We start from the raw sequence: 12,898 nt of genomic DNA on the forward strand, positions 1-12,898 counted from the left end.
GAGGTCCTCTACAAGAGCACCCAATGCTCCTAATCACTGAGATATCTTTCCCGTTTCCGTCTGATTAAACTTAAAGAACTATCTCTCATTCTCATCTGAAACCCATGAAGGACTGTTTCTCCATCACTAGAACCATTGTCACGATTCCTTTTAGCTACTGCTGGTAGGTGCGAACACTTTTAAAAATATCTTGTGTTACAGACTTCTAAGTTTGATACCCAGAAAACATGTGTACAACCACAATACTCTGAAAATAATGAGGCTTACTTCATTGTTATTTTCATAACCATTTTTTCCATCCTGTGCTTACATTAAGTTATTATGTTGTTGTCATTCAAATCTGTTCTAATATATGGCTCAGTGGTTAAGAACATGTGTTCCTTGTGTTAAGGATACAGTTCACTTCCCAGCATCCACATGGCAGCTCACAACCACCAATAATTCCACTCAAAGGATATTTAATGCCCTCTTCTGGTTTTCACACAAATATACATGCAGACAAAACACTCAAACAGATAAATAAAATAAAATATTTTCTAATAAACCTGGTTTTATCTGTTTAACTAGCCATTACTAATGGGACTAATACATCCTTACCATTTATTTTCATACTTTTCTGGGTCTTATACTATGGGTATGTCTCTTAAAATGTAATAGAAATCACATTCCATCTTTTATAGAAAAACTTGGGGATGGAGAGGGATGGTTTAGCAGCAAAGAAAACTCAGCTGCTCTTCCAGAGGACTCAGGTTCAATTACTACCACCTGTGATGGGCAGCTCACAACTAACTATAACTTCACTTCCAGGGGGATCCAATGCCTTTTTCTGGCCTCTGTGAACTAACTCTCTAACTAACGATCCCCCCCCCCTCTGGAGCAAAGCTTAGTTCATTTCATTATGACTAACATATTCCCACCTCATTTTGTCTCTTTTCTCCTCTGCCTTTCTCTGTAAGCTGAAAGTACAGGACATGCACTTTGGACAGGAGGCAACTGAACTACACTGAGTGACATACAGGTAACACTGAGCTACATCCCAAGCCCTTGTCTCTCATTTTTCTAAGCATTTGTTTTTGTTGTTGTTGTTTCAAAGATTTAAGTTATGTGTGCGGGGAGGTGTACATAAATGCAAGTATTTGCAGAAAGCAGAGGCACTGGATCCCCTGGAACTGGAGTTATAGATAGTTTTAAGTCAGTCCATATGGGTGTTGGGAACTGAACCTGGGTCTCTATAAGAGCAGTACATGTTTTTAAAAGCTGAACCATCCTTCCACACTTTTGTGAACTGCGAGAGTCTTTTTTGATAACTGTACTGGACTTTATACATTGTTTGGGTTGTTTATTGCTTTGTTTTTTACTCCATTTTTCCTATTGCTTTGAAATTTATAACTTATTTCCATTGTCTTATAAATAATTTTCAATTTATTACATATAATTAAAAGTACAGCTTGCTAATATACTTCCTAAATTTTTTACACTGATTTAATAGGGGACACGTGCATACCATGGCACACATGTGAAGGTCAGAGGACACATGGTAGAAGAAAGTTCTCTCCAAAATGTAGATTCTGGGAATTAACTCAGGTCACCAGTTCTTACCAGCATTTTAACTTCTTTCCCAAATCCCCACCAGCAGCAGCGGCGCTAGGGACTGAGCCAGGGCCTGAGGACTTCAGGGAGGTTTTCTACTGCTAGGAGTATCCACAGCTTCTATTTTTGGTACAACTTCTGACCCAGGCTGTGCCCTCTTAGGGACACTGGTTGAAGACCTGAACTGGGCTAAATGACAGAGGAGTGCCTGCAGAAAGCATGAGGACAACAGAACAGAAGGCCACCAGCACCTACTTGAGGTGAACCCAGGAGGCAAGGGCAAGGCAGAGAGCACAGCAGGATATATAAGCGGAGAACCACTTCAGCCTTCAACTAGAGCCACGCAGCAGAACAGCCCCTGGAAGCTGAAAACAGGGTGTGGGCCAACAGCAGACAGGAGAGAGGGTATGCACAGGATACCACAGCCTCTCTACTGAATGTCTGAAAAATAATTTATGTAAGACCAATTCTTAGGCGTGGACCACAAGACAAAACTACAAATCACAAAAGCATTCCAATCCCAGCATTCTAAAGCAATCTCTTACTGTAAAAGAGCAAGTAATAGCCAGGAATGAAGGCACAAGCTTAAAAGCTCAGCAGCACTCAGGAGGCAGAAGCAGTGGGTACTGGTACTGAGCAAGTTCAAGGCCACCTGGTTTACTGGCAAGCTCCAGGCAGCCAAGACTATAGAGTGACAGACACTTTGTCTCAAACAAACAAACAAACCTACCAATGCAGCTGACTGCAACCTTAGTCCCAGTCAGGGTAACTGCAGGTAGGACAACCTACAGAAAGGTGTGAGGAGGGCAAACACCTTTAAGAATAGGGATCCTACTGGAGGAATGAATGACTGCAATGCACAACCAAAACTGACCACAGGATAAAAGTAGGGGTAGATACCATACCCACAGCCTCAAGGCATACCTGGGGCACACAGTACAAAGAGTATCACTTATTTGTGTCCACAAATCTCAACAGACAGTTCTTATATTTCACTAATAAAACACAAGCTTTAGCCAGGCAGTGGTGGTGCACACCTTTAATCCCAGCACTCGGGAGGCAGAGGCAGGCGGATCTCTATGAGTTTGAGGCCAGCCTGGTCTACAGAGTGAGTTCTAGGTCAGGCTCCAAAGTTACTGAGAAACCCTGTTTCAGAAAATAAAAACAAAACAAAACAAAACAAAAAAAACCCTACAAGCCTTGCCAGGCAGTGGTGGCACACACCTTTAATCCTACCACTTGGGAGACAGAGACAGGTGAATCTCTGAATTCAAGGCCAGCCTGGTCTACAGACAGTGTTCCAGGACAGTCACGGCTATACAGAGGGGCTCTGTCTTGAAAAACCAAACCAGACAGGCGGTGATGGCACATGCCTTTAATCCCAGCACTCGGGAGGCAGAGGGAGGTGAATCTCTGACTTTGAGGCCACCCTGGTCTACAGAGTGAGTTCTAGGACAGGCTCCAAAGCTAAAAGAAAAGAAAAGAAGAGGAGAGGAGAGGAGAGGAGAGGAGAGGAGGAGGGGAGGGGAGGGGAGGGGAGGGGAGGGGAGGGGAGAGGGGAGGGGAGGGGAGGGGAGGGGAGGGGAGGGGAGGGGAGAAGAGAAGAGAAGAGAAGAGAAGAGAAGAGAAGAGAAGAGAAGAGAAGAGAAGAGAAGAGAAGAGAAGAGAAGAGAGAGAAGAGAGAAAAACCAAAGCAAAACAAAAACCCAACCCATCAACCAAACATACCACAAACCTCCAAATCAGCAAGTCTCTCCCCCTCCTCACAGCCCCGGCTAGGAGGGCCAGCATTACTCACTCCTCTAGGCTCAGAGAAGGGTTGGTGTTTTCCTGTGTACCTCAATATCCAGGACAGAGCTATCTGGTACTCCTTGACACTTTTCCCAATAACACCTTAACCACAGAACAGCCTGCAGTGCCACCTGCCAAGGAGTATAGTACTCACTCTGTGGAGTTGCTGTAGATACCACAGCCATGCCATGAGGGGCCATCCCAGAGGTTCCAGGGGGTGGCTGCCCGGAGATGGGCATTGGCTGTCCCATGGCGCCAAGGCCACCCATCCCGCCTAGGGACTGTCCTGGGCCCCGAGGAGGCATGCCAATTCCAGTTGCTCCTGGAGTGGGTCCACCAGTAAGGCTCTGCAGTGCATTCATGGGGTCTGTGGGGACACAAGAACACAGTCTGAGGAAAACAACACAAACTGGGCAGTCTCACAGGTAAATGGCTTCTGGGCATGGATCCCCTCCCTCCTATGTGTTTGATCACTTCAAATTCCCAAACAAGTAGGAGCCTGAAATTCCCCCAAATTCCCAGGGGACAAGAGTCTGGGTACTGACCGGGGAACATACTCCATGTATCACCCCAGCCTGTGTCAGTGTCCTAAAGCTGGGTTACAATGGAGCTTTTGATGTGCACAGCTTCACGTCAGGCCAACTAGCGACCAGACCCTTCTTCACTGTCCAGCCCTTCTATGGGGTAAGCCCACAGCAGACTTCCAGAGACACCAAAGTATGAAGCTCTTCTTCCCAGTAGGCAAGGAACATGGCGGCTAGGTTAAAGAAGCGGAGGGCACTGGCAGGCACTCCCTAGGGCGAGCACAAGTAGGCTGGCATACCAATGCCCTAGTTTTTGCAGCCAAACCTCTATAGAACACCACTCCAACATAGACCCGAGGCCAGGAGCAGTATATCAGAACAAGTAAAGGAATATGAGAGAGCTCCACAGAATGCTGAGGGGCAACGCCATGCCCACTAAAGCCTCAGGACACTAGGTGTAGTAGGTCAGTAAGCAATGCCACAATCAAAGACAAGCAGCCAGATATCATCATCACAGTAGTGTAAACTCACAGGAGACAATTGCCTTTAGACAGGCATCACCTGGCTGGTCATCTGGCCACAGGATTGGGTAGTGCCCAATGAGCCTACACTACAGTGATTCAACACTACAGAGGCCAGGCATTCTCCAAGCCATATGTACTTGTCCAGCCCTGGGCTGTGGGCAGGAGAACTACATGTACAGCTCCAGGCCCAGGGTAAGCCTCACAGGCAGGCTGCAGTGCTAGTGTACACTTTTTTGGTAGTAGTGGTGGTGGTTCTGCAGACGGAGCTGAGCACCTTCCACATTCTACGTAAGCACTTTTCCACAGAACTCATTCCCTTTTCTGACAGGCTGAAGATCAGCTGGCCAGAGTGGATCTGAAAATCAAATGATGACAGCTCAGAAGACAAAGTCCACGGTTCAATTCAATGGACACAATTTCCCTTAGATGATAAACTTTGAAATAAAAAAAAAAAAAGGTTTCTGAACTCATAAATAAGTTTGTAACTTAAAATGAATATGCTGGGCATTGGTGGTACATGGATGGCTTTAATCCCAGCACTGGGGAGGCGGAAGCTGGCGAAACTGAGTTTGAGGTCAGCCTGGTCTACAGAGCAAGTACCAGGACAGCCAGGGCTACACAGGGAAACCCTGTCTTAAAAAATAAAAAATGGGGGCTCAGCAGTTAAGAGCACTGGCTGCTATTCCAGAGGTTCTAAATTCAATTCCCAGCAACCACATGGTGTCTCAAAACTAATTATAATAGGATCTGATGCTTTCTTCTGCAATATATATATATATATATATATATATATATATATATGCATGCATGTATATATACAGAACACTCATAAATAAAATGTAAGTAAACAAAACTAAACAAAATAACAACAAAAAAGTGAATACAATTGGGGGTCTGGTGGTGTACATCTTTTGCCCCAACACCCCAGGAGGCAGAGGCTGGCAGATCTATGTGAATTTGAACTATATGGAACTACATATAGTTCCAGGACAGCCACAGCTACAAAGAGAGAACCTGTCTCAAAAACATGCCCCCACACCCGAAAGAGAAAGAAACAAAGGAAGTGAATTCCCACAGCTATTATCTGTGACATATCACTATGGCTTATTACACTAATATACCACAATACAATGGTTCTTCTAGGTAATGTATCAAAGCCTTCTAAGTTTTTATGATCTTTCTGCTAAACAAAACAAGATGGAAAAGCATTGGGGCAACTTCAGTGTACAAGAAAGCAAAGGATGGAGAAAAGGCTGGGACACAGCTCTGGTCAGTGGCCACTCCACCTGAGATCTATTCAGTGTTCAAGTCCAGTAAGCAGTTGACCCACACACAAGACATGCACTCTCTTATACCTGCCATTCAAAACTGGAGGTTGGGAAAACTGAACTTCGAAAGGAGAACTTACCACTGACAGAAGCTTGTGATTTCTTGTTATCTACAAAGAAACACAAATACAAAACCCCAATGTAAACAGTTTTGCATAAACGCACATTTCCCAGGATAGGTCAGTTCTGCAGGTGTCTGACCAGGGTCATCTGCTAAAACTGAACTGACCATGCATAGAAACAAGGCCAATGGAGCCTCAATTCCAAAGAGCTGCTGGTATTCTAGTAACTAGGGAGGAGATGCCTACCCCCAGCACTGCTGCACACAAAGAAAGTCTGGGCACAGAGGGGGCAAAGAAACTTGGGGGTTTATCTTAGTGAACCCACAAGGCTAACACACCATAAGCTGAGAGACTTTGGGCCTTTACTTTCCTCCATGTCCAAAGTCTTGGCTCAGATGTTGAATAACAACAGGAGTGACAAGAACCCATGTTGGGGATAAAAGAACAGTGCTGAGAATACGAGCATCTCCATTTTCTCGGTGAAGAAACCAAGTCTACCTGATGTTGCTCACGGCTGGGAATCTTGTCTGTCACACCCAGCCCCTAGGAAAGAAGTGTCCTAACAATTGGTGGTCCAGAACTTCCTGCTTAGTCCCTCCATGTGAGCATGTGGATTGTGTACATCCCAGGCCATCATCCTAAAGAGCTGGGCATGGAAATCCAGGCCAGGATACACAGCTGTCTGCTCTCCAGTCTTTCTCTTTTCCCATAGTTCCACCCAATACCCCAAAGAAAGTAAGATCGGAAAAGTCTACCTTGCTGGTCATTCTGGTAAAAAACTTACTGTGGAACTGGGTTGAAGAGATGGTTCAATGGTTGTGCTGGCTAGTTTTATGCCAGTCTAACACTACTGTAGGCAAATATATACTGGTTTTCGGACAGGGTTTCTCTGTGTAGCCCTAGCTGTCCTAGAACTCACTCTGTAGACCAGGCTGGCCTTGAACTCACAGAAATCTGCCTGCCTCTGCCTCCCAAGTACAGGGATTAAAGGCCAAGAATGCACTACTTTGGCAGAGGACCAGAGTTTGGTTCCTAATACCCACATCTAGCAGCTCACAACTGCCTGTAACTCCAGCTCCAGGGGACCTAATGCCTCTGGCCTCCACGGGTACCTGCACTCACATGTGCATAGCCACACACAGAGACACACACACACTCACACACACATACACATACATACACTCACATATACAAAAACACACAAAATTTAATAATCTTTTCTTAAAAGTTAGTGTGGAGTAGTAGCGCATGGAAGTACATACTTTTAACCCCAGCACTCAGAAGGCAGACAAATCTCTGAGTTCAAGGCCAGCCTAGTCTATAGAGTGAGTTCCAGGACAGTCAGGGTTACACAGAGAAACCCTGTCTTGGGGGAAAAAAAGTCAGTATGAAGTTATTATCACTGAGCACTGGAATTCACAATGTCCTCCCTTGCTCTCAGTGACCTGACACTAAAAGCTGCGACTACCACTACAACCTACATTTTGTCCCCAATTCAAGTGGGGTGCGGTTGGGTGGGGTGGGGGATTGGGATGGGCCTATCAAGACAAGCTTGTCTACAGCTTACACAACTGTCAGCTGGAAGTCAGTGTTTACCAGCTTGGTGCCCAGCACAGGCTGCAGCCATCCAGGAGCACTTGGTGCCTCTGTCTAACACAAAGGTGCCAAGAATCTTGCCCCTGGAGGTTATGACAACTCACATCTGAAAAGTTGGGGAGCTGCTCACCAGGCTAACACCACAACAATCCCCTCTGAATCAGAGGGGACAAGAGTTGAGGTAAAGGGACTCAGCACAGCAAGGAGAGGGAGCAAGGACTTTGGAAACTGACTTCAAAAACTTCAGTCTCAGAAACACACAGTTCAGGCCTCCCTAGGATTAGTAAAATCAACTTTTCTGGGATAAAATCCCCTTACAAAGTAAACTGCTCACTTAAAAACTACCTAGGGACAAAGGCAGAAGTCATACAAAGGAGTGAGAACAGCAGCCACTTTAAATCACTTTAAGATCAACATTTCCAAGTCAAAATCCACATTTTTGAGGCTGAGACCTAGGAGGGTGGAGAATCCAGAAGCAGTGAGGAACTTCCCAGAAAAATGCAATGTTCTAATTCAGGTGCTAAGGCCTACCTGAGAGTTCCTACTACACAGCCACAAAACAAGCCCCTCAAAGAACCACAATTACCCCAAAATATGAACTCTTACTTACGAATATCTCTGAAATGGATAATGAGCCGGGCCACAAGGGAAAGGTATTCATCCTAAAAGTAAAAACAAGAAGTACTTTAATCCCCATGGAGAAACAAAGGCATGGGATTGCCACCCCGTGAGGCCCAGCCACCCAGCTGAGCTTCTTCCTACAAGTCTTGATCTCCTGAACTGCCTGAGATGGCCACAGCCACTCACCCCACTTGGCTTCCTCTGGAATCCATCTCTCATAAGGAGGCCGTCAGCGACTTCCCCTCAGAGGTAAAGAAGGGCGTAGAGAGCTTCCACCCAATGAAGAGACACTCGTCTAGGAAGCCCATGGAAAGTCCCTTCTTATCACAGGGCAATCAATGTGAGTCTGTGTGGTGTCCCAGGACTTGGCCCAAGGTCACAAGGTTTGCACTACCGGTAAATTAGTACTTTTGCTTTTTGTGACAACACTGTGGTAACCTTTCCCCTGCTGGTGAGACAGGTATTTACACAGAAATCTGCATGAGTATTTCAAAAGAAAGATATGGTCCTTCCTTCTTCTCCAAAGCCCTTCCAGGATGACTGAGGATGCTCTTCTGATAGCTGAACAGATGAGAGAAGCAAAGCCCCTCTCAAATATGACGGCTGAAGACTACTGCCTGCACAGGTCTTTCTTCTGTGCTGTCCTGTTTCTGAAACTGCCCAGTGGGGCTTGCCTTCCACTGACTGTATTCTGTGTATCTAAGGCACTCCCGGGTTTTCTAGGGAAATAACTACTAGGAGTCTACACTGAGGTATAGAACAGAGATACCTGGGTTAAAATCCCATGCCATCCATCCCTTCCTCCACTGAAATGCCCATTCTGCTAGCATGGCAATTCAGAAGAGCAATGAAGTGGGATTCCCTCTGTATGCTATGAATATGTTTTACTAGCAGTGGTTAGTAAAGAAGCTGATTTGGCCTATGGCAGAGAAGAATATAGCCAGGCTGGAAGAGATATATAGAGAGAGCAGGCAGAGTCAGGGAGATGCCATGTAGCTGCCGAAGGAGGAGATGCGGGACCCTTATCAGTGGTGATATACAGATTAATAGAATGGGTTGATTTAAGACATAAAAGCTAGCTAGAAAGGTGCCTAAGCTGCTGGCCAAGCAGTGTTGTAATTAATATAATTTCTGTGTGATTATTCGGGTCTTGGCAGCTGGGAAACAAACAAGCAGCCTCCATCTACAGAGCAAAGCCCTCAGTATCTGCTGTTTGCATGAGTTGTTCTCCAAAGTTATCCTAGAACTGACAAGGTAACAAATGACAGAAGATAAACATGGGCTGAACAGCTGTTGTCTCTCATGGATTTCCAGGCTCCATTTAGCATTGTTTTCCCACTAAAGGAATCAGTACAGAGTAAGATGAAGGGAAAGCTGGGGGAAACCTGTCACCAAGGGGGCGGGGTAAGACAGCGGGAAAGGACACACAGCTGGAAGAGGGAAATTAAAGATCTGTCAACACACCCCTATCCAATGCCCCATCAATTTCTGACTGAAAGACAATCTGCCAAGGGTGAACGAAAGCCCCACAGTTAACGGTCTGTTATCTAAAGTATAGTCACGTGGTGAGTGGGGACCAGGGATGTTAGAACCCGAAGAACCAGGAGTGGAAACGAGACGGCCAAGGCCCAGTGGAGGAGAACCTTATGTGACTTTCTGTTAAAGGCCTGGACTGTTTTCTCTTATGATCTTTAAAATAGTTTACAAAGTTTTTTCTACTACCATGAAAGACATGACTGGAAGAAGTAGATTCTAGAAGGAATGGCCTGTGTTTACTGAGACCTAAGACACAACAGACCAAGCACAGGAGGATTTCCTCAAAGTCTTTTTCACACACAGGCTGGGACAAAAGATCCAGTGCCTGGGGCTAGGGTTCAAACTCATGTTCAGACCAGCACCACTCCTGGTTTGCAGTATGACAGTCATCAAGGTCCAGTTCAGCTCTATAGACCAGGACAGCAGGATGGGGACAGAAAGTAAGTAGTTACAGGGCTTTCCTCCATGCAGAGCATATTCTATATATCTCCCAAAGGCTGGTCATCTAGGAACATGTTGGGGTATGGAGAACTGCCAAGGAGACTTTCCACAAGAGACTTCAGCTACTGTCATTGCGCCCTTGTCAATGCTTGGTTGCCTTTTATTCCTTAGCTGGTGGCTGAACTGACCTTCCCATGGTTGTGTGTATTCCCAACCTTTTGACTCCAAAGTCCTCTAAAACCTCCAGGATGACTGAGAAAAGAGGCTGAGGGGCAGATAACTGCCCTTATCTCTCTACCCCCTTCTGCCCTGCTCATCATCACAATTTTATGTGTCCAGGCTGCATCCAAGGCAGTTTACGAGACTATAAACAACAACCCCATAACTAGTACCAGGCCCAGGTATAAAGACTTTACATGCATTAATGCCCTTAATACTCTTTCCCACCGATTGATACAAAGATGACTATCACTGGCTAGTTTACAGAGAAATGATGAGAAGGCTCAGGAGCAGCTGGGGACATAGCTTGGCAGCAGAGCATGTGTGAGGCCTGAGCATGAACCCCCCCACACACACACACAACAGGAAAGTGTGGGTGTCAGCCTCACAGGCTTTCAAATACCCACTACTCTGCACCGCATGCTACCTTTTGTAAAAGACCCAAGGAGTTTGAATACAGTCACTTAAATCTGCAGAAGAAATGTTAAGGGTTAGACTAATCACAGAAAGTATCAAATATCAGGAACCAGGCAGGAAATAGCCCTGTGCAAACATCTCGTGCTACTGGTATGCACTCAGAAAGTGTGTCAAGCTTTCACAACTGAGAAAATGAAAGAAATCAAAAGAAAAACTTGAAACTCATCAAAAACAAATAGTTGTTGGCAGAATACTATAGGAAAAAAAGATCTTTTAAGTGGTCATTTTCTGATAGAGAAGAAAAAAAAGAAACAAAACCTCAGAACTACATCAGTTCTCATGGAAGAATAATGATATGAGAAGCCAAGGTATTCATATATAACATGCATGGTTCCAGATGAAATTTGCTTTCAAACAACTCTGTAAGGTTAATCTCAGTTCATCTCAACTGAAAACATCAGAAGGAAATGGTGGAGCTTTATTCATTATCTCAAAAACATGCTGTTTCATAGTTCTGTTCACAAAAGACACAAGACATGAGGCAGGGCAAGATAGTGAGTTCAAGACCAGTCTGGGCTACAAAGTGAGACCCTGTCCAAAAAAAAGGGGGGAGACAGAAAAGAAAGGCAGGTAGAAACAAAACTAGCTAATGACAAACATGTGTTACCCTTCAAAAGAAAGGAAAGCCCCAAGAGAGAGCCATGGGACTCAGAGACCAAAGTCTGTACATCTGCAATCATTTATTACACCAGCCATAGGACACTAGTAATTCTTAATCAGTTTGCCAATTATGAATACCTTAGCAAAATGCATACCAAATGCAGTTCTTTGTGACTATTCGACTTCATATACAGAATGTCTTCCATATTAAGACTCACTTTGTGGTCGCATGAACAGTTCATACTTCATATGGCCAAACAGTACTGCTAGATATCGACACATTCTGTTTATCTACCCACCAGTTAACAGGCATCTGAACTGTCCCTACTTTGGGCCTTGAGAGAAGTTATGACTTTAGTTTGTGTATGGGTGTTTTGCCTCGTGTATGTCTGTGCATCATGTGCATGAGGTGACCAAAGAGGCCAGAAATGGGCACTGGAAGCTCTAGAACTGGAGTTACCACTGTTGTGGGCCAACACATGGCTGCTGGGAACTGAACCTGGATCCTCTGGAAGGTCAGTCAGTGCTCATGACCACTGAGCCATCTCTCCACCCCCTCCACTTCTGGCTTTTATGAATGATAATATGAACATACTGGCACAAGTTTTTATCTGGATGTTTTCGTTTATGTTAAATAATACCTATGAAAATATACATGGAGTGTGCCTTTGTTCTTCAAGCAGTCACTATATTGCTCTTTATAGCAGGGCACCATTTACATTCCCCCAGCAATGTAAGGGCTCAGATTTCTCTAAATTTTGTGAACATTGCTTCTTGTCTTTTCTGCTTTATTTTTAGATGGGAGTCTTCTATGTTATGCTCAAGTGATTCTCATGCTCCAGGTCCCAAGTAACAGGAACAGGTACAACATAACTACCACTTAGAATGGTTTTTTTAATCATAGCCATCATAACATGTATGAACTGGCATCCCACTGCGGTTTGAATTTGTTTGTTCTGTTGTTTTTGAGGCAGGACCTCACTATCTCACTACCCCTGACTGGCTTGAACTTGTGACAATCAATCTTCCTGCCTCAGTCTCCCGAGTGCTAGGGTTACAACAGTACGTCCACATCTCACAGTGTTTATTTTTTAATTTATTTCACCTATTATTTATGCATGTGTGAGCACTTAGTGTTACTGCACATGTGTGAAGGCCAGAGAGCAACTTTCACGAGTTGATTCTTTCTTGCGTTTACTGCTGAGTTGCCTCACCAGCCTTAATCATTAGCTGTGCTGAATCTTCTCATGTGTATATTGGCCATTGTATACCTTCTTTTGCGGAATACCTATTCAAATTCTTTGCCTATTCTTATATAGACTAGAGAGTCAATCTTCATCAAATATTATTTATATTGTCTGGCAATATATGTAATGCCAAGGGTGGTTTTTCACTCTCTTGATAAGTCCTATAAAGCACAATAAGTTTGTATTTTAATTAACTATATATGCATGTAGGTACACATGCTATGAACATGCAAGTAGAGGACAGAAAACAACTTGCAGAAACCGGTTCTCTTCTACTATGTGGGCGGCAGAGTAGAGAATCATCAGGCTGTCATCTCAGCAGTCACAAAGGTGTGTTTTGAT

At 44.6% G+C, this 12,898-nt stretch overlaps 1 protein-coding gene across 8 annotated transcripts in view; it reads right to left on the minus strand.

Moving 5' to 3' along the window:
• Positions 1 to 12,898, minus strand: part of Med15 (mediator complex subunit 15) — a 65,122-nt gene that overhangs the window by 24,975 nt on the left and 27,249 nt on the right. For all 8 annotated transcript variants that reach the window (XM_048452343.3, XM_048452350.3, XM_048452345.3 and 5 more), the window contains 3 exons: positions 8,026 to 8,077; positions 5,838 to 5,867; positions 3,536 to 3,748 (listed from right to left, as the gene is read on the minus strand). In XM_048452343.3, the coding sequence (XP_048308300.2) occupies positions 3,536 to 3,748; positions 5,838 to 5,867; positions 8,026 to 8,077 (295 nt within the window). The remainder of the gene's footprint in view (positions 1 to 3,535; positions 3,749 to 5,837; positions 5,868 to 8,025; positions 8,078 to 12,898) is intronic.

This window comes from Myodes glareolus, chromosome 2 (genome assembly GCF_982192425.1).
Source record: "Myodes glareolus chromosome 2, mMyoGla1.1, whole genome shotgun sequence".
In the NCBI taxonomy this organism is placed as follows: domain Eukaryota; kingdom Metazoa; phylum Chordata; class Mammalia; order Rodentia; family Cricetidae; genus Myodes; species Myodes glareolus.